General features: G+C 44.2%; 1 protein-coding gene across 1 annotated transcript in view; it reads right to left on the reverse strand.

Annotated features, from left to right (window-relative positions):
* Window positions 1-2,028: 2,028 nt before the first annotated feature.
* The window catches only part of LOC115113429 (vinculin-like), a 53,202-nt gene continuing 33,525 nt past the window's right edge, over window positions 2,029-21,705 (reverse strand). Inside the window, 13 exon segments of the mRNA XM_029641045.2 lie at window positions 2,029-2,950; window positions 4,432-4,536; window positions 4,623-4,826; window positions 5,713-5,883; window positions 7,074-7,219; window positions 7,222-7,273; window positions 7,441-7,565; window positions 7,658-7,960; window positions 8,123-8,231; window positions 8,307-8,456; window positions 8,554-8,682; window positions 10,401-10,600; window positions 11,367-11,557. Coding sequence (XP_029496905.2) covers window positions 2,804-2,950; window positions 4,432-4,536; window positions 4,623-4,826; window positions 5,713-5,883; window positions 7,074-7,219; window positions 7,222-7,273; window positions 7,441-7,565; window positions 7,658-7,960; window positions 8,123-8,231; window positions 8,307-8,456; window positions 8,554-8,682; window positions 10,401-10,600; window positions 11,367-11,557 — 2,032 coding nt within the window. The 3' untranslated portion in view covers window positions 2,029-2,803.

Here is a 21,705-nt window from a genome sequence, read left to right on the forward strand (position 1 = left end):
ACTCATGAAAAAGTACCAAACTAACAGTTCAACTGTTACATGGAACATACAGAAAATAATAATCTAATCAGTGTCACAATCACACTGCAAAACAATCTTATTTAATCGTCTTTTTGAACTCCAGAAAACAAGGTTCTAATAAACTTGAGTACATTCAGTGTTTTCTAACTTGATCTTTACATCTGCATTAATTGTGCTTTTAAGGTTGTCAGAAAGTCCACTACATGACCAAAAGTATATGGACACCTGCTCATCAAACATCTCATTCCAAAATCATGGGCATTAAAATGGAGTTGGTCCCTCCTTTGATGCTATAACAGCCACCACTCTTCTGGGAAGGCTTTCCTCTAGATGTTGGAACATTGCTGCGGGGACTTGCTTCCATTCAGCCGCAAGAGCATGCGTGATTGAGGTTGGGCACTGATGTTGGGTGATTAGGCCTGGCTCGCAGTTGGCGTTCCAATTCATGCCAAAGGTGTCCGATGGGGTCAAGTTCTTCCACACCGATCTCGACAAACCATTTCTGTATAGACCTTGCTTTGTGCATGGGAGCATTGTCATGCTGAAACAGGAAAGGGCCTTCTACAAACTGTTGCCACACATTTGGAAGCACAGAATCGTCTAGAATGTCATTGAATACTGTAGCGTTAAGACTTCCCTTCACTGGAATTAAGGGGCCTAGCCCGAACTTTGAAAAACTTCCCCAGACCATTATTCCTCCTCCACCAATCTTTACAGTTGATACTATGCATTGGGGCATGTAGCTCTTTCTTGGGAAACAGCAAACCCAGATTCGGCCATCAAGACTGCCAGATGGTGAAGCGTGATTCATCACTCCAGAGAACGCGTTTCCACTGCTCCAGAGTCCAATGGCGGAAAGCTTTACACCACTCCAGCCGACACTTGGCATTGCACATGGTGATCTTAGGCTTGTGCTGCTCGGCCATGGAAACTCATTTCATGAAGCTCCCGACGAACAGTTCTTGTGCTGACAATGCTTCCAGAGGAAGTTTAGAACTCGGTAGTGAGTGTTGCAACCGAGGACACACAATTTTTACGCGCCTCTGCACTCTGTGTTACCATTCTGTGAGCTTGTGTGGCCTACCATTGAGCCTTTGTTGCTCCTATACGTTTCCACTTCACAATAGCAGCACTTACTGTTGACCGTGGCAGCTCTAGCAGGGCAAAAATTTGATGAACTGACTTGTTGGAAAGGTGGCATCCTATGACGGTGCCACGTTGAAAATCACTGATCTCTTCAGTAAGGCCATTCTACTGCCATTGTTTGTCTCTGGAGATTGCATGATTGTGTGCTCGATTTTATACACCTGCCAGCAACGGGTGTGGCTGAAATAACCAAACCCACTAATTTGAAGGGGTGTCCACATACTTTTGTATAAACACTATTGTTAAAAAGTTTGGAGTCACTTAGAAATGTCCTCGTTTTTGAAAGAAAAGCACATTTTTTGTCCATTTAAAATAACATCAAATGGATCAGAAATACAGTTTAGACACGTTGTAAACGACTATTGTAGCTGGAAACGGCAGATTTTTTTGTGGAATATCTACATAGGCGTTCAGAGGCCCATTATCAGCAACCATCACTCCCGTGTTCCAATGGCACGTTGTGTTAGCTAAAAGGCTAATTGATCATTAGAAAACCCTTTTGCAATTATGTTAGCACAGCTGAAAACTGTTGTGCTGATTAAGAAAGCAATAAAACTGGCCTTAAGTCTGGCCTTAAGCAATAAGACTGACAAGTTTCAGAAGAAAGTTTTGTTTCTAGCCATTTTGAGCCTGTAATCAAACTCACACATGCTGATGCTCCAGATACTCAACTAGTCTAATGAAGGCCAGTTTCATTGCTTCTTTAAATCAGCACAACCGTTTTCAGCTGTGCTTACATAATTGCAAAAGGGTTTTCTAATAATCAATTAGCATTTTTAAAATGATAAACGTGGATTAGCTAACAATGTGCCATTGGAACACAGGAGTGATGGTTTCTGATAATGGGCCTCTGTACGCCTATGTAGATATTCCATTTAAAAAATCTGCCGTTTTTTAGCTACAATAGTCATTTAAAACATTAACAATGTCTACATTGTATTTCTGATCAATTTCATGTTATTTTAATTGGCAAAATTTCTAAGTGACTCCAAACTTTCCAACGGTAGTGTATAGTGTATGTTCATATACAGTGGTGTAAAACAAAGTCTTTGGTGATGTTTGTGACATGTCAAATAAAATTCAGTAAAAACACAGGAAGCATCTCTTGAGCACCAACCAACACGCCAGCCTGACAGCTTCCAGAAGTCAATAAATAGCATATCACTCACTTCATATCATATTAACATCATACAAACAAAGCTGTCACTGTATGTCACATGCTATTCCCTATGTAGTGATCTACTTTTGATCAGGACCCATAGGGCTGTAGTCAAAAGTAGTGCGACATATAGGGGATAGGGTGGCATTTAGAACCCATTCATTGTGTACCAGTGGTTGAAGTGGGCCGGTGACATTCATTTAGAATGGGACAGGTAAAAAAAGAAGTCACCATGTTTAGAAAATATAAAAACTCTTCATGCTAAAAAAACTCTTGAAACCCAACATACAAAAAAATATATATTGAAGCTGTTGTCCTACATAATAACATGGTAACGGATAAATTGAACTCTGGAGCTAACAACTCAAACTTATTTCAACAGGGATGTCGTTAAGTGTACTCTACTAACTACACATACAGAGTATGCCGTAAAACTACACCTGTTTGTTTGTATGTGTGTGTTGGCACCAGTGTGTGTTACTGGTACCAGGGGGTCTTGCGGACCCAGCGCAGGGTGAAGCCTGCATCGGTGCGGATCTTGATTGAAGCAGCCTCGGCCTCTCTCACGGTCTCCTTCACTGACAGCATCAGGTTCTGGGCATTATGGACCAGCATCTCTGTAGCCTGGATGTTGGAGGGAGAGAGTGAGAGAGAGGTTAAACACTGTGGCCATTGGGGGAGCAAGGGAGTTGAAACAGGTTTGAAAATATATAGAGTGCCTTCAGAAAGTATTCAGACCCTTGACTTTTTCCACAATTTGTTAGGTTACAGCCTTATTCTAATATCGATTAAATTGTTTTTATCCTCTACACACAATACCCCATAATTACATAGCAAAAATAGTTTTTTAGACATTTTTGCTCATTTATATATTATATATATATATATATATATTATATCACATTTATATAAGTATTCAGACCTTTTACTCAATACTTTGTTGAAGCAGCAAATACAGCCTTGAGTCTTGGGTATGTATTTGGGGAGATCTCTGCAGATGTTCAATCGGTGTTCAAGTCCGGGCTCTGGCTGGGCCACTCAAGGACATTCAGGGACTTGTCCCGAAGCCAGTCCTAAATTGTCTCGTTGTCCTGTTGGAAGGTGAACTTTCCTCCCCAGTCTGACATCATGAACGCTCTGGAGCAGGTTTTCATCAAGGATCTCTCAGTACTTTCCTCTGTTCATATTTCCTTCGATCCTAACTAGTCTCCCAGTCCCTGCTGCTGAAAAACATCCCCACAGCATGATGCTGCCACCACCATGCTTCACCGTAGGGATGGTGCCAGGTTTCCTCCAGACATAATGCTTGGCATTCAGGCCAAAGAGTTGAATCTTGGTTACATCAGACCAGATAATCTTGTTTCTCATGGTCTGAGAGTCTTTAGGTTCCATTTGGCAAACTCCAAGCGGGCTGTCATTTGCCTTTTACTGAGGAGTGGCTTCCGGCCTGATTGGTGGAGTGCTCCAGAGATAGTTGTCCTTCTGGAAGGTTCTCCCATCTCCACAGAGGAACTCTAGAGCTCTGTCAGAGTGACCATCGGGTTCTTGGTCACTTCCCTGACTAAGGTTCTTCTCCCCCGATTGCTCAGTTTGGCCGGGTGGCCAGCTCAAGGAAGAGTCTTTGTGGTTCCAAACGTCTTCCATTTAAGAATGATGGAGGGCATTGTGTTTTTGGGGACCTTCGAGGCTGCATACATTTGTTGGTACTCTTCCCCAGATCTGTGCCTCGACACAATCCTGTCTTGGAGCTCTACGGACAATTCCTTCATGGCTTGGTTCTTGCTCTGACATGCACTGTCAACTGTGGAACCTTGTATAGACAGAGTGTGTGCCTTTCCAAATCATATCCAATCAATTGAATATTCCACAGGTGGACTTCAATTAAAGTTGTAGAAACATCAAAGGATGATCAATGGAAACAGGATGCACCTGAGCTCAATTTCAAGTTTCATAGCAAGCTGTCTGAATACTTATGTAAATAAGGTATTTCTGTTTTTTACTTTTAATACATTTTTTAAAAATTGAAAAACCTGTTTTCGTTTTGTCAGTATGAGGTATTGTGTGTAGATTTGCTGAGGATTTTTTTTCTTAATTTTCTCTCTCACTTGTTCAGACTCCTCCTCGCTGATGTTGGTTCGTCCCAGCATGGTGGCTTTGACTGTTGACAGGATCTTCAGCTGAGTACTGATGGTGGGGATACGCTCACACACCTGGATACAAACAGCATGTTACAGTACACCCCCTGAGTGAGTGAGTGTGCGTGCAGGTGCGTGTTTGTATGTGCGTGCTTGAGTACCTGCAGCAGGTTGGTTCTGATGCGTCGGTCAGTACACTGCTTGGCCACCTCTTTGGCCAACCGGGTGACCTCATCCGAGGCTTTGGCAATGTCTTTAGCACACTGGATCATAGCCCGCTTATTACCGCTGCCGCCACGTACCAACCGAGACATCTCAGCCATCAGCAACGCCATCCTCTTGGCCGCCGCAATGATGTCATTTCCCTGTGGAGGAAGGGGGAAGGGTGAAGGGTGTGATGGGGGAGATTGGGGGGAGGGACAATGGTAAAGAGGGAGTTAGTATTGTGGATGGGTGGGGTATTCCTGAATGCATCTGACGTGTTTCACGTTCCACATCTCCATGCCTCTGTGTTAGTCTTTCATACATGTATGTTCTCAGACATTGATCTTCAGTGGTTGACGATCATGTGTAATGAAAATGTGTAGTCCAAAAGTTAGTTTTCTTGAGCTTGATTTAGAATGTTTTACAACACTCAGGCATGCACGTTCACACACACTCACATACATCGCTGATAGCTTATACCATGTGATGATGGTCAGGTGGAGGTTAATATTTATCATCAGGCAAAGCAGGAAGTGTCATCCTACCAACAGCAGGCAGCTAGGAACACTACATCACCCAGAAAGTATTGAGAAACTGTCATCCTTGGCTTCACAGGTTGGACAAAGGCAGAGTCAGAGCGTCTGGCTCCTCCTCTAAACCACTTAGTTACCCAAGGGAGGGACTTGAGAAGCCAGTATCAGTTTATCCAGCAGGTGCAACAAAGGTGCCATTCCAACAACAATCCTCACAGGCAACCTTAACCCCAACAACGCAATGTAAACACAACTGTGTGTCAACTAAGTGTCCAGGAGTAATGCAGCAGCCATAGCTGATTGGATGTCCCCATGGTTACAGCAGGATGCAGAGCCGAGAGTTTCCATAGTAGCGGTGCAGATGGGATGCAGTCAGGACGTAGTCTACACCTTTCTGAAAACGCAATCCTAGTAAATTACAAGTTCCCATAGTAACAGTAAATTACTTGTTCCCATAGTAACAGTAGGTTACTTTTTCAACAGCAGGATGCAGAGGGGATGCAGTGGCCAGTACCTTGCTGGACCACTTGCGCGCCTCTTGATGAAGCGATTGTGCGGCGGCTAGGATGGGTTGATTTACTGCATTGCCGTTAGACGGCATCATTAACAGCTCTGGCTCATAGTCATCCTCACCGTCAGTAAACTCGTCTTCATCATCTACCTCTACACCCTCCTCTTCCTCAGGCTGGGGGTGGGTGAGGAGAGGAGGGGAGTGGAGTGGAGTAGGAGGGATAGGGGTGAGGAGAGAGGCGGAGGGACGAGGAGAGTGATAAGATGGGAGGCAGCATGTAGAAAGTAGAGCGTTAGTATGACAGGCACTGAATGGAGAGGACAAGAGGAAGTCTACAGTCGGGAGGAAGAGGAATGAGAGAATGGAGGGGAAAAAGCGATACTACCACTGGGGGAGAACGGAAAGAAGAGAGGAGAAGAGGCAGACAGTTCTATCAGGGAGGAGAGAGGAGGGGAAGGAGGAGTTGGGCTAGGCAGGTAGCAATGAGGAGAGCTGTGGTAGGGGGAGAGGGAGTCAGCCTGGGCTACAGTGTTCATTTAGATACAGGTACAACATTATTCTATAATTGTTTCAATGTTGTGTAGCAGACAGAAACCAAACCCATACTGACTCTGACAGAGAGAGAATTGTGTTTTTGTCCATACACTGTAAGACTGTTCTGTTCTAGTCCTCTTGTTTAGGGTTAAACAATTCCCGTAACTTTCCCAAAATTCCCAGGTTTTCCGAAAATCCTGGTTGGAAGATTCCCGGAATCAGAAAGGAATAAGCAAGAAATACGGAATCCTACAATTTCTGGAAAATCTGAGAATTTTGGGAATTTTTAGTAAAGTTAAGGGAATTTTGCAACAGACACCTTTCTCAGATGACAGTTTCCAGTTTTCGTCTGAAATTGGAATCAGCTTCCAGATCTTCATATTTCAACAACACAGTTGTGTTGGAGAAATCCCTTTATTGCACAACTCAGAGTAGAGACACACAGGACATCAGAGAAAGGCATCTGTCATACCCAACCACTCCACATGTCTCCTATATCATAACCATAACCCCTCCATAACTCTCCTATTTGTCATAACCAATCCTTCCTCTGTAGATATTAATACAGTAGCTGAAGTAAAACTCTGCACTAAACCCAATAGATTACATTACCACTGGAACTAAGCCTGCATTACCACAGTAATACCACTGGTAGGGCCTACTAGCACAGCTAAACCGTATACAGTAGGTCTACTCCTGTCTGAGAAATGCATGAACACCTGCACTAACACACATACACACTAGCACATACTTACAGCTGCACTAAAGCTAATGGCTAGCACCCTAACACCAGAGCAGTGTATGTATAGTGTGTGTGTGTTTGTGCTGACCTTGCTGGACCACTTGCGTGCCTCATCGTGTAGTTGCCTAGCAGCCACCATCATGGGCTCACTGAGCAGCTCTCCTGCCTTCTGCTCTGGAAAGTCTTCATCTTTGTCTCTCTCTTTCTCCTCTGGAGGTGGGGGGCGGGGTGGGGCACCTCTCCCTCTGGTAGGGGGGGCTTAGGCGGGGCCTGCTCCTGATCACTCACCTGGAGAGGACAGACGGACGGACAGAAAGACGGTTGGACGGACGGAGAGATGTAGGCCCCCTCTAAGCCCCAGATAGCATTGTTTTTCTTGTTTTAATTAACAATGCCTGACGCTGAAACAGTTCAAGAGTTTGTGTAACACTGCGTGTGTGTGTGTTTGTACTCACGTGTAGCTTGTCTAGGTCTGGGGGTGGAGGGGGGAAGTCTGGTTCCGGGAGGCTGAAGGCTTCTCTGACCTTCCCAACAGCAGCCAGAATTCTGAGGCAAGAATCTAAAAAGGCCTTCTGAAGGGCTGAGTGGGAGAGTATGGGCATGAATTACAGTCAAATTCTGTACATACAAGTGGCAGAAACAAGGCATATATGTGTGCGTGCGTGTAAGTACCTGGGTACTGTATATTTCCGGCCACAGCCTTAGCGTCTATAACCATAGGTGATATAGTGTGGCTAAGTATATCTGATGCACGTTTCACTGCTTCTCTGAACCATGGATCCTCTGAGTTCTCCACCTCTCTCTTCGCTACCAGAAGTACGCGATTGGCTCGCCGAGCTATGCTGGTCGCCCCGGCAACTAGCATCTGTGGCTGTACATTTGCTATGGCGACACGACACTTATCGATGTCCTTCTTTATCGCCTCCTCAGACGCATCCAGCAGAGACTTGGTGTCTATGGCTTCATCCACCAGACCTGCACACACACGCATGCAAGCACACAGACACACAAAGAGACATGAGGAAGAGTGAAACATACAGTATACAGCCTTCAGAAATCTTTGGGTGTGTGTCCACGAGTGTGCGTGTGTGTGGTTGCGGTTGCATATGCATGCATGCGAGTGTGTGTGTGTGTTACCAGTGAGTTTCTCTACATTGTCGATCCACTGGTTCTTCATGGTGTCAAAGTGTTCGTAGGCCGCCTGGTTACCTGGATTCTTCAACAGGATACGAGCTGCGGAGGTCACCTGAACACACACTCATAATCAACATCATTGTTGTGTCTATCTAAAGACTAAGTCCGTGGACACACACACACGTACCTGTGGAGTGAGTTCTCTGGTGTGTTTAACGGTAGCCTGTATTCCCTCAACTGTGTTTTTATTAGCTGATCCCACGGCCGCCGCCTTCTCCGCTGTTGCGCCCAGGCGACCCGCATGGGCCTCAAAGTTACCAGCACGCTCATCAAACACCTGCAACACACACAAATTAGCCTCTACAAACACTGACCGTAACGCAACACAACGTTGTAGAAAGGAAATATACATATATAGACATACACACACATACCTCTTCTCTGTGTGGGGCCTCTGGGGGGGCAGTCGCAGACACAGCCAGTAGTTTAATGGGGGTGGTGGTGTCACTGAACACATCGGATACTTCCTGGGTCATGACTTCCTGCATACGACCCTTCAAGTCCTGACAGCATGGATATTTATATCAGTACATGTTTTTTACATTATGTCTAATGTACAGTCGTGGCCAAAAGTTTTGAGAATTTTTCACAAAGTTTGCTGCTTTAGTGTCTTTAGATATTTTTGTCCGATGTTACTACGGAATACTGAAGTATAATTACAAGCATTTCATAAGTGTCAAAGGCTTTAATAGAGTCAATATTTGCAGTGTTGACCCTTGTTTTTTAAGACCTCTGCAATCTGCCCTGGCATGCTGTCAATTAACTTCTGGGCCACATCCTGACTGATGGCAGCCCATTCTTGCATAATCAATGCTTGGAGTTCGTCAGCATTTGTGGGTTTTTGTTTGTCCACCCGTCTCTTGAGGATTGACCACAAGTTCTCAATGGGATTAAGATCTGGGGAGTTTCCTGGCCATGGACCCAAAATATCAATGTTTTATTCCCCGAGCCACTTGGTTATCAATTTTGCCTTATGGCAAGGTGCTCCATCATGCTGGAAAAGGCATTGTTTGTCACCAAACTGTTCCTGGATGGTTGGGAGAAGTTGCTCTCGGAGGATGTGTTGGTACCATTCTTTATTCATGGCTGTGTTCTTATGCAAAATTGTGTGAGCCCTCTCCCTTGGCTGAGAAGCAACCCCACACATGAATGTCTCAGGATGCTTTAATGTTGGCATTAAGTGTCTTACGTGCCAACATTAAGTGTCTTACGTACTGACCACACCGCTCAAGCGCATGTTGATTTTGTCCACCCACACCAGACGCAATCAGTCCACGCAGGATGAAATATCAAAACAACTGGTCGAAAAGCATTAAACATTTATGGCAATTTAGCTAGCTAGCTTGCTGTTGTTCGCTATTTTGTCCTGGGATAGAACATTTAGTTTTTTATTTTACCTGAAATGCACAAGGTCTTCTACTCCGACAATTCAGCCACAGATAAAAGTGTGAACCGAGTTCGTAATCTCTCCATCAGGCTTCTTCTTCTTTGGACTTTATATGGTGGTTGGCATGCAACTGTAAGGTGCATTACCACCAACAACTGGACTGGAGTGTGGACCTCAATTCATCGTTCAATCACCCACGTGGGTATATGCTGGAGATTGGAGAGGCGGGACTTGCAGCGTGTCAAGTGTCACAAATAGAACCAAGTTCTATTTTAGTTGATGCGCAATGATTGAATAACATGTATGTGTACATTTATTTTGCAACGCACATGATGTGGGTATCCTGTGGTTAGCACATAGGGCTTTGGGCTGCAACAGCTTCAATGTGCCTTGGAATAGATTCTGCAAGGACCTCTACTGGAGGAATGCAACACCATTCTTTCACAAGAAATTACATAATTTGGTGTTTTATTGATTGTGGTGGGAAAAGCTGTCTCAAGTGTCGCTCCAGAATCTCCTAGAAGTGTTCAATTGGGTTGGGATCTGTTGACAGAGACACACACCAACACTTTAAACACCGTATGCTCCTTCGAGACTCCTCTTTCAAAGTCACTGAAATATCTTATTCTAGCCATGGTAGCCAAAATAATGGGCAACTGAGCATTTTTATACATGACCCTAAGCATGATGGGATGTTAATTGCTTAATTAACTCAGGAACCACACCTGTGTGGAAGCACCTGCTTTCAATATACTTTGTATCCCTCATTTACTCAAGTGTTTCCTTTATTTTGGAAGTTACCTGTATCTTTGCCCATCACTGCGTGTGTGTTACCTTCAGACTTTCCTGTAGTTGTAAAGCAGTAGCTTTAGCCTGCGGGGCTTCGGCCTCTCCCCTCCCCGCTATGTCTGCCAGTGATGTCATCAGCGCCTCGTTGCGATCGCAGCAGACAATCATGTCCTGCCGGTACGGCCCCCCCAGCCCTCCAGCCAACCGGCGGCCCTCCGATAACAAGCCCCGGATTGCTGCCTGACCTTAAGGGTAGAGTAATGCATGTGTAACACACTGGATTTGATATACTTTGTTGCAAAACATTTCCCATTTCAAAACGTTTTGCTACGGTGTGCACTAATGCGACTCAGAGTTCATGGCCATGTCTCAAATGACATGATAGTACAACTTTAGTATTGTAAAACGATATACAGTGAGCTCCATAAGTATTGGGACAGTGACAAATATTTAGTTGTTTTGGCTCTGTACTCCAGCACTTTGGATTTTAAATGATGCAGTGACTTTGAGGTTAAAATGCAGACTGACAGCTTTCATTTTAGGGTTTCATCCATATCGGCTGAACCGTTTATAGTCCCCCCTAAAATTGGGGCCTATGTGCAAAAAGTGCAGTAGTTTCTAAACAGTTCACTCAATATGTTAGTTCAGTTCACTCAATAAAGCTGACAGTCTGCACGTTAACCTCAGTCATTGTATAATTTCAAATCCAAAGTGCTGGAATACAGAGCCAAAACAACAACAAATGTGCCACTGTCCCAATACTTTTATGAGTTCACTGTACAGCACAACAGCTTTATGGTTCAGTTCTCTGTAAAAGTAGTTACCTGCGTTGTGCTGTGGCCGCTCACACACTGCACTCAGACGGCAGCATGGCAGAAACAGAGTCCAACATAAACACACATGCACATAGGGGTGTGCAAAATAAATATGGACACTATACTGTATTATCCTCTCCTTTCCTCTCCCCTGGTTTCTCCTCTCCCCACATCCCCTTCTCCCTCCCTCACTCACCCACACCCCTGTCATCCTGTCCAGGGTTGCTGACCCAGCGTAGGGCCTGCTCCATCTTGCCTTGCAGAGTGATGGCTGGTTTGGCAGGCCTCATGTTGGCCACCGCTCTGTTGGTCTTAGCCTGCAGGGTCAGGAGAGCTGCTCCAATGAGTTTACATAGCGCACGCACCTCTGGACTGTCCCCTTTACCCCTGAGATACAGGGAGAGATAGAAGAGAAGGAGAGAAACCGAGACAAAGTGAAAGTGTGAGGGCGAGAAGAGAGAGGATGAGGACAAGAAAGAGATAAGCCTTTGTCACAAAGTGCTTTACAGTAGTCTGTCCAAGACAACAAAGAGCTAGCAGAAGCACAGTGGCAAGGAAAAACTACATAGAAGGAAAAAATCTATAGCGGTACCAGGCTCATTGGCCTCCTGGGAAGAATTTTGTCAGGACTTCAAGTGGAGGGATGACGATGACGCCGACGGAGATGGGAGCATCGCGACTAGCTCTTAGGAAACGCTGCAGTATTTTGTTTGTTTATCTGCTCTTTTTTACGTTATTAGCTCAGGAATTGTTTTGTGTCGTTACATACAGCCGGGAAGAACTATTGGATATTAGAGAGGAGGTAACTCACCAGAACTTCCAGCATTACGACTTCGCTGGAGCAGATCGTTTTTTTGCTCTCCCCAGAGCAATTGAACTTATTCCAGAGGCTGACCCAAAACAACGCTGGCGGAGGAGAGATACTCAGGGACGTCTTCTGGTCCGACTTAGGAAGTGTGCACACCACCTACCACTCCCGAGTATTTTACTTGCTAATGTCCAATCTCTGGATAATAAAGTTGATGAGCTCAAGGTGAGAGTTGCTTTTCAGAGAGACACCAGGGATTGTAATATACTCTGCTTCACGGAAACATGACTCTCTCAAGATATACTGTCTGGCTCTGTAAAGCCAGTTGGCTTCTCAGTACATCGCGCCGACAGGAACAAACATCTCTCCGGGAAGCAGAAGGGTGGAGGTATATGTTTTATGATTAACAACTTATGGTGTAACTGTGAGAACATAAAGGAACTCAAGTCCTTCTGTTCACCCGACCTAGAATATCTCACAATCAAATGCCGACCGCACTATCTCCCGAGATAATTTTTTTAAATAATAGCCACAGCGGTCTATATCCCCCCAAAAAACCTATACCACGACGGCCCTCAAAGAACTTCACTGGACTTTATGCAAACTGGAAACCACATATATTGAGGCTGCATTTATGATAGCTGGGGATTTTAATGAAGCAAATTTGAGGAAAAGGCTCCTGAAATTCTATCAACATATTGATTGAAAAAAAGCTGTCTCAAGTGTCGCTCCAGAATCTCCCAGAAGTGTTCAATTGGGTTGGGATCTGTTGACTGAGACACACACCAACACTTTAAACACCATATGCTCCTTTGAGACTCCTCTTTCAAAGTCACTGAAATATCTTATTCTAGCCATGGTAGCCAAAATAATGGGCAACTGAGCATTTTTATACATGACCCTAAGCATGATGGGATGTTAATTGCTTAATTAACTCAGGAACCACACCTGTGTGGAAGCACCTGGTTTCAATATACTTTGTATCCCTCATTTACTCAAGTGTTTCCTTTATTTTGGAAGTTACCTGTATCTTTGCCCATCACTGCGTGTGTGTTACCTTCAGACTTTCCTGTAGTTGTGAAGCAGTATCTTTAGCCTGCGGGGCTTCGGCCTCTCCCCTCCCCGCTATGTCTGCCAAATTTGAGGAAAAGGATCCTGAAATTCTATCAACATATTGATTGTTGTACTGGCGCTGCTAAAACTCTAGAGCATTGTTATACTACCTTCCAGAATGCATATAAGGCCCTCCTACGTCCTCCATTCGGCAAATCGGCCCACGATTCCATCTTGCTGCTCCCCTCCTATAGGCAGAAGCTCAACCAGGAAGCACCCGTGGTAAGGACTATTCAATGCTGGTCTGACCAATTGGAATCCACGCTTCAAGATTGTTTTGATCATGCGGACTGCCGCATTCCCAGAAGACTGGGAATATGAAAGAATACAAACAGCGTAGTTATTCCCCCCGCAAAGCAATCAAGTAGGCTAAATGTCGGTATAGGGACAAAGTTGAGTCCCAGTTCAACGGCTCAGACACGAGACGCATGTGGCTGGGTCTACAGACAATCACGGATTATAAAAGGAAAACCAGCCACGACGCAGACACCGACGTCTTGCTTCCGGACAGGCTGAACACCTTTGCTCGCTTTGAGGATAATACACTGCCACCGACACTGCCCACTATCAAGGACTGTGGGCTCTCCTTCTCTGTGGCCAACGTGAGTAAGACATTTAAGCGCGTCAACCCTCGCAAGGCTGCCAGCCCAGATGGTATCCCTAGTTGTGTCCTCAGAGCATGCGCAGACCAGCTGGCTGGTGTGCTTACAGATATATTCAATCTCTCCCTATCCCAGTCTGTTGTCCCCACATGCTTCAAGAAGGCCATCATTGTCCCAGTACCTAAGAAAGCAAAGGTAATTGAACTAAATGACTCACCTCTGTCATCATGAAGTGCTTTGAGAGACTAGTCAAGGATCATATAACATCTACCTTACCTGTCACCCTAAACCCACTTTAAATTCCTTAACACCCCAATAGATCCACAGACGATTCAATCGCCTGCACACTGCACTGTCCCATCTGGACAAGAGGCATACATACGTATGTAAGAATGCTGTTCAATGACTATAGCTCAGCATTCAACACCATAGTACCCTCCAAGCTCATCATCAAGCTCGAGGCCCTGGGTCTCGAGCACGCCTCCAACTCAATCATCAAGTTTGCTGACGACACAACAGTAGTAGGCTTGATTATCAACAACGATAAGACCGTCTACAGGGTGAGGTGAGGGCTCTGGGAGTGTGGTGCTAGGAAAATAACCTCTCACTCAACATCAACAAAACTCTGGAGATGATCGTGGACCTCAGGAAACAGCAGAGGGAGCACCCCCCTATCCACATCGATGGGACCACAGTGGAGAAGGTGGAAAGCTTCAAGTTCCTCGGCGTACACATCACTGACAAACTGAAATTGTCCACCCACACAGACAGTGTGGTGAAGAACGTGCAACAGTGCCTCCTCAACCTCAGGAGGCTAAATACATTTGGCTTAACACCTAAAACCCTCACAAACTTTTACAGTTGCACAATTGGGAGCATCCTGTTGGGCTGTATCAACGCCTGATATGGCAACTGCACCGCCTACAACCACAAAGCTCTCCAGAGGGTGGTGCGGTCTGCCCAACGCAAACATTCCGCCCTCCAGGACACCAACAGCCCCCGATGCCATAGGAAGGCCAAAAAGATAATCAAGGATATCAACCACACGAGCCACTGTCTGCTCACCCAGCTATCATCCAGAAGGTAAACTATTGTACGTTATTTTAGTCACTTTAATTATGTGCAAATATTGCATCACCCATATCATATGTATATAATGTATTCTATACTGTGCCGTTGTATCTTAGTCCAATGCCACTCTGACATATGTATATATTCTTAATACATTCCTTACTTAGATGTACGTGTATTTTGGGTATATGTTGTGAAACTGTTAGAGCACTGTCGGAGCTAGAAACACAAGCATTTAGCTACACCCGCAATAACATATGCTAAACATGTGTATGTGACCAATACATTTGATTTGGATTTAATTTGAGTGTCCAGGCTTTCCCTCCGCTTGAACTCCTGAAACTAAGTCTACCTTGAGCAAGACCGAGGCCTGGGCAATACTTCCCATGTACCATGCTCTACATTTGATGACACCAGGGCCCAGCTTAGCGCAGTGCGCACAGCTAGCAGCATCAACGAGCTGCCAAAGTGTGGTCTTTTTTATTTTATTTACTTTTATTTAACTAGGCAAGTCAGTTAAGAACAAATTCTTATTTTCAATGATGGCCTAGGAACAGTGGGTTAACTGCCTGTTCAGGGGCAGAACGACAGATCTGTACATCGTCAGCTCAGTGGTTTGAACTTGCAACCTTACAGGATACTAATCCAATGCTCTAACCACTAGGCTACCCTGCTGCCCCGTCTACGCCAAGGCAAGTAGCACAGAGCTGATGGGAGTCAGACTGGGACACGTAGTGGCCGCAATTGCCGGGGCGAGCCTTGTTAGGCTTGCGTCACTTCCTCTCCCCCTTGATCGGTACGCTGGAGGATATAATTTTGACCGGACAGACGAAACCAATGGAATTACCGGGGAGGAGGCTAGTTAGCAACACCACATGCTGCTGCTTTTCGCCAGGGAAGTCGGACAAGACAAGGGGGAGGGGGTGTTCACAGCTGTGACTATTACTGACGAGAATTCTCTTGGTAGGTAGAATGGCCGACATTTGATCGTAAGGAATTCTAGGTCAGGTGAACACCATGAGTTGTTCATCATAAAACAGAGAGGTGTTTATCTCTGTCGGCGCGATGCATGGAGAAGCCGGGTGACTGGACCAATTCCGACAACATATCCTGAGAGAGCCATGTTTCTGTGAAACAGAGAATGTTAGAATCTCTGATGTCTCTCTGGAAGGCAACCCTTGCTCGAATTTCGTCTACCTGTTGTCAAGAGACTGGACATTGGTGAGTAGTATGCTCGGGAGCAGTGAGCGATGTGCCCGTTTATGAAGCCTGACCAGAAGACCGCGTCATCTGCCCTTTCTGCGTCGCTTTTGTTTTCGGTCAGCTGCTGGGATTAGATCCACTGTCCTGGGTGGTGGTCCGAAGAGATTATCTGCTTCGGGAAAGTCGTATTCCTGGTCGTAATGTTGGTAAATTGACGTTGCTCTTATATCCAATAGTTCTTCCCGGCTGTATGTAATAAGACTTAAGATTTCCTGGGGTAACAAATTAAGTAAAAAAATAAAATGCTGCATAGTTAACTAAGAACTCGATGCTAAGCGACCATCATTGTTGGCACCATTCTATATCAACTTGTTGGGAAATGTTAGATTACTTGTTAGATATTACTACACTGTTAGAACTAGAAGCACAAGCATTTCGGTACACTTGCATTAACATCTGCTAACCATGTGTATGTGACCAATAAAATTAGATTTGATTTGGGAGTAACGGGAGACTGTGTTTTTTAAATGGTACGGTATCATAGTATGACTTTTTTCTATTTCATTTTTTTGCTTTATGAGTAGTGCGTGACCCTAAGGTGGCAACACATACATTTTAAGTGATTTCCATGGATTCTTTCAACTTCAACCCCAAAAATGTTTCTGCATTTTCATACATTTCTGCATTTCCTGCTGTAATTTGAGATAATTTCCACGCTGCCACTTAGGGTTGCACGATATGGGAAAACAACCTAAGCCAAATGTTGCAATTGCAATTTGACTTAAGGTTTAGAGCAAAACACTTGCATGAACTGTTGGAATCATGGACATAGAATGATTATTCTAATCCTATAGTTAGAATTTAATAGTGGGCACTTAATATAATAGTGTTGTTTGACATGACAACTAATTGAAATGTCAGGGAGGAGATATTGTGACAGGGTAGGAACCAAAGTGTGGACAAGCTGGCTAAAAGACTACTGTAGCTCTGCTGGAGTCACTTTTATTGATAACTTTGACACCTTCTGGAAACAGAAGATACTCAATAGGAATGATGAAGTCCATCTAGACAATCTGGACCCTCTCTTTCTAAAATGATCCACCGCAATTGTTGCAACCCCTATTACTAACCTGTTCAAACTCTCTTTCGTATCATCTGAGATCCCTAAAGATTGGAAAGCTGCCGCGGTCATCCCCCTCTTCAAAGGGGGTGACACTCTAGACCCAAACTGTTACAGACCTATATCTATCCTAGCCTGCCCTTCTAAATTCTTCGAATGCCAAGTTAACAAACAGATCATCGACCATTTCGAATCCCACTGTACCTTCTCCGCTATGCAATCTGGTTTCCGAGCTGGTCATGTGTGCACCTCAGCCACGCTCAAGGTCCTAAACGATATCATAGCCGCCATCGATAAAAGACAATACTGTGCAGCCATATTCATCAACATGGCCAATGCTTTCGACTCTGTCAATCACCGTATTCTTATCGGCAGACTCAACAGCCTTGATTTCTCAAATGACTGCCTCGCCTGGTTCACCAAGTACTTCTCAGATAGAGTTCAGTGTGTCAAATCAGAGGGCCGGTTGTCCAGACCTCTGGCAGTCTATGGGGCTGCCACAGGGTTACATTTTCAGGCCGACTCTTTTCTCTGTATACATCAATGATGTCGCTCTTGCTGCTGGTGATTCTCTGATCCACCTCTACGCAGACGACACCATTCTGTATACTTCTGGCCCTTCTTTGGACACTGTGTTAACAAACCCCCAGGCGAGCTGTTTGGCCCTGTCCAGGGGTATCATCGGATGGGGCCACAGTGTCTCCTGACCCCTCCTGTCTCAGCCTCCAGTATTTATGCCGCAGTAGTTTGTGTCGGGGGCTAAGGTCAGTTTGTTATATCTGGAGTACTTCTCCTGTCCTATCCGGTGTCCTGTGTGAATTTAAGTATGCTCTCTCTAATTCTCTCTTTCTTTCTCTCTCTCGGAGGACCTGAGCCCTAGGACCATGCCTCAGGACTACCTGACATGATGACTCCTTGCTGTCCCCAGTCCACCTGGCTGTGCTGCTGCTCCAGTTTCAACTGTTCTGCCTGTGATTATTATTATTTGACCATGCTGGTCATTTATGAACATTTGAGCATCTTGGCCATGTTCTGTTATAATCTCCACCCGGCAGAGCCAGAAGAGGACTGGCCACCCCACATAGCCTGGTTCCTCTCTAGGTTTCTTCCTAGGTTTTGGTCTTTCTAGGGAGTTCTTCCTAGCCACCGTGTTTCTACACCTACATTGCTTGCTGTTTGGGGTTTTAGGCTAGGTTTCTGTACAGCACTTTGAGATATCAGCTGATGTACGAAGGGCTATATAAATACATTTGATTTGATTTGGAGTGCGTGCTATGGGTGGTTGCTGCTATGGTGACCAGTGAGCTGAGATAAGGCAGGGCTTTACCTAGCAAAGATGTATAGATGACTTGGAGCCAGTGGGTTTGGCAACAAATATGCTCCAGCAGGTATATTTCACTGGTCACCCCCAAAGCCAACTCCTCTTTGGCCGCCTTTCCATCCAGTTCTCTGCTGCCAATGACTGGAACGAATTGTAAAAATCCCTGAAGCTGGAGAATTATATCTCCCTCACTAACTTTAAGCATCAGCTGTCAGAACAGCTTACCGATCATTGCATCTGTACATAGCCCATGTGTAAATAGCCCACCCAACTACCACATCTCCTTATTGTTATTTATTTTTTGCTCCTTTGCACCCCAGTATCTCTACTTGCACAACCATCTTCTGCACGTCTATCACTCCAGTGTTTAATTGCTAAAATGTAATTATTTCGCCACTATGGCCTATTTATTGCCTTACCTGTCACGTTCTGACCTTTATTTCCTTTGTTTTGTCATTATTTAGTATGGTCAGGGCGTGAGTTGGGGTGGGCAGTCTGTTTGTTTTTCTATGATTTGGGGATTTCTATGTTTCGGCCTAGTATGGTTCTCAATCAGAGGCAGGTGTCATTAGTTGTCTCTGATTGAGAATCATACTTAGGTAGCCTGGGTTTCACTGTGTGTTTGTGGGTGTTTGTTTCCGTGTCTGTGTTTTTCACCACACTGTACTGTTTTGGGTTTCGTTCATTCCACGTTTATTGTTTTTGTATTCAGTTGTTCATGTGTACTATTTCTTATTAAAAGAACCATGGACACTTACCACGCCGCATATTGGTCTTCTGATCCTTTTCGCCTCTCCTGAAGAAGAGGAGGAAATCCCTTACATTACCTCCCTAATCTTACTACATTTGCACACACTGTATATAGACTTTTCTATTGTGTTATTGAATGTACGTTTATTTATCGCATGTGTAACTCTGTTGTTGTTTTTGTCGCACTGCTTTGCTTTATCTTGGCCAGATCACAGTTTTAAATGAGAACTTGTTCTCAACTGGCCTACCTGGTTAAAAAAAAGGTGAAATAAAAAAAATACAAATCATCTTGGCTTCTGGACTCTGTCCACGCATTTCAAGGCTGCATTGAAACAAGGTCTTGGATCATTTACCAGTCAATCTCAGTTAACCCCTACCATTGTGACAATGAGTCGTCATAATGCTGCATCAAATGTACATGATCATAGGGGCATTGGCAAACACAATGTAAGTAATTTAATTTATGTACCCCTAATTGCACCGAATACATCTGTTTATCCTACAGCTATCATAAGCCGTAATCATGAGGCTATAAACCAGAGTTACACTGTTAGCACTGAGGCGGTGTGCAATAGTAGGACGACCACTTTATGCAGCTCACCCTGCACTATCAGCTCCAATGTAAATAACATGAGTAAGTCTACCTCTGATAAGCTTCCCAGTAAAAGCATTAAAAATAATCAAGCAACCCAGGAAAGTGCAAAAAATTAGCCCATATTAACATATGTAGCCTAATTAAACAAGATCCATGAAGTCAATAACTTGCTTGTAACAGAAGATATTCATATTCTGACTATCTCTGAAACTCACTTAGATAATACCTTTGATGATACAGTGGTAGCAATACATGGTTATAACATCTACCAAAAAGACAGAAATGTCAACAGAGGTGGTGTTGCGGTCTAGAACCACATTCCTGTAAAACTTAGAGACAATCTAATGTTAAATACTGTTTAAGTAATATGGCTACATGTTCATCTGCCTCACCTAAAGCCCATTAGTGTAGGAAGCTGCTATAGACCAAGTGCTAACAGTCAGTATCTGGATAATATGTGTGAAATGCTTGATAATGTATGTGATATCAACAGAGAAGTATATTTTCTGGGTGATTTTACATATTGACTAGCTATCATCAATCTGCCCACTTGGAAAAAACGTCAAACTGTAACAAGTGCCTGCAACCTGGATCAGGTTGTCAGTTAAGCTAACAGTAGTTACAAACAGCACATGAATTAAATCATCAACATGTATAGATCACATCTTTACTAACGCTGCAGATATTTGCTTTAAAGCAGTATCCAAATCCATAGGATGTAGTGAGCATTTCACTAAGGTCTACACCTGTTGTATTCAGCGCATATGGCAAATAAACTTGTATTTGATCACAATATAATAGCCATATCTAGGAAAACCAAAGTTCCAAAGGCTGGGCCTAATATAGTGTATAAGAGGTCATACAATAAGTTTTGTTGTGATTCACATGTTGATGATGTAAATAATATTTGCTGGTCTGTGGTGTGTAATGAGGAGCAACCAGATGCTGCACTTGGTGCATTTATGAAACTACTTATTCCAGTTACTAATAAGCACACACCCATTAAGAAAATGACTGTAAAAACTGTTAAATCCCTTCGATTGATGAAGAATTGAAAAATTGTATGGTTGAGAGGGATGAGGCAAAAGGTATGGCAATTAAGTCTGGCAGCCCAACTGATTGGCAAACGCACCGCAAATTAAGAAATCATGTGACTAAACTAAATAAAAATAAACTACACTATGAAACAAAGATAAATTATATTAAGAATGATAGAAAGATATGGGGCACCTTAAATGACATTTTGGGGGAAAAAGCCAACTCGGCTCCTTCATTCATTGAATCAGATGGCTCATTCATCACAAAGCCCAATGATATTGCAAACTACTTTAATGACTTTTTCATTGACATGATAAGCAGACTTAGGGATGACATGCCAGCAACAAATGCTGACACTACACATCCAAGTATATCGGACCAAATTATGAAAGACAAGAATTGTACTTTTGAATTCCGTAAAGTCCGTGTGGAAGAGGTGAAAACATTATTGTTGTCTATCAACAACAACAAGCTACCGGGGTCTGTCAATCTGGATGGAAAATTACTGAGGATAATAGCAGACGATATTGCCAATCCTATTTGCCACATATTCAATTTAAGCCTACTAGAGGGTGTGTGCCCTCAGGCCTGGAGGGAAGCTAAAGTCATTCAGGACCATGCCCCAGGACCACCTGACATGATGACTCCTTGCTGTCCCCAGTCCACCTGGCCATGCTGCTGTTCCAGTTTCAACTGACCTGAGCCCTAGGACCATGCCCCAGGACTACCTGACATGATGACTCCTTGCTGTCCCCAGTCCACCTGGCCATGCTGCTGTTCCAGTTTCAACTTCCACCTGACTGTGCTGCTGCTCCAGTTTCAACTGTTCTGCCTTATTATTATTCGACCATGCTGGTCATTTATGAACATTTTAACATCTTGGCCATGTTCTGTTATAATCGCCACCCGGCACA

Source organism: Oncorhynchus nerka, linkage group LG28 (assembly GCF_034236695.1).
Source record: "Oncorhynchus nerka isolate Pitt River linkage group LG28, Oner_Uvic_2.0, whole genome shotgun sequence".
NCBI lineage: Eukaryota > Metazoa > Chordata > Actinopteri > Salmoniformes > Salmonidae > Oncorhynchus > Oncorhynchus nerka.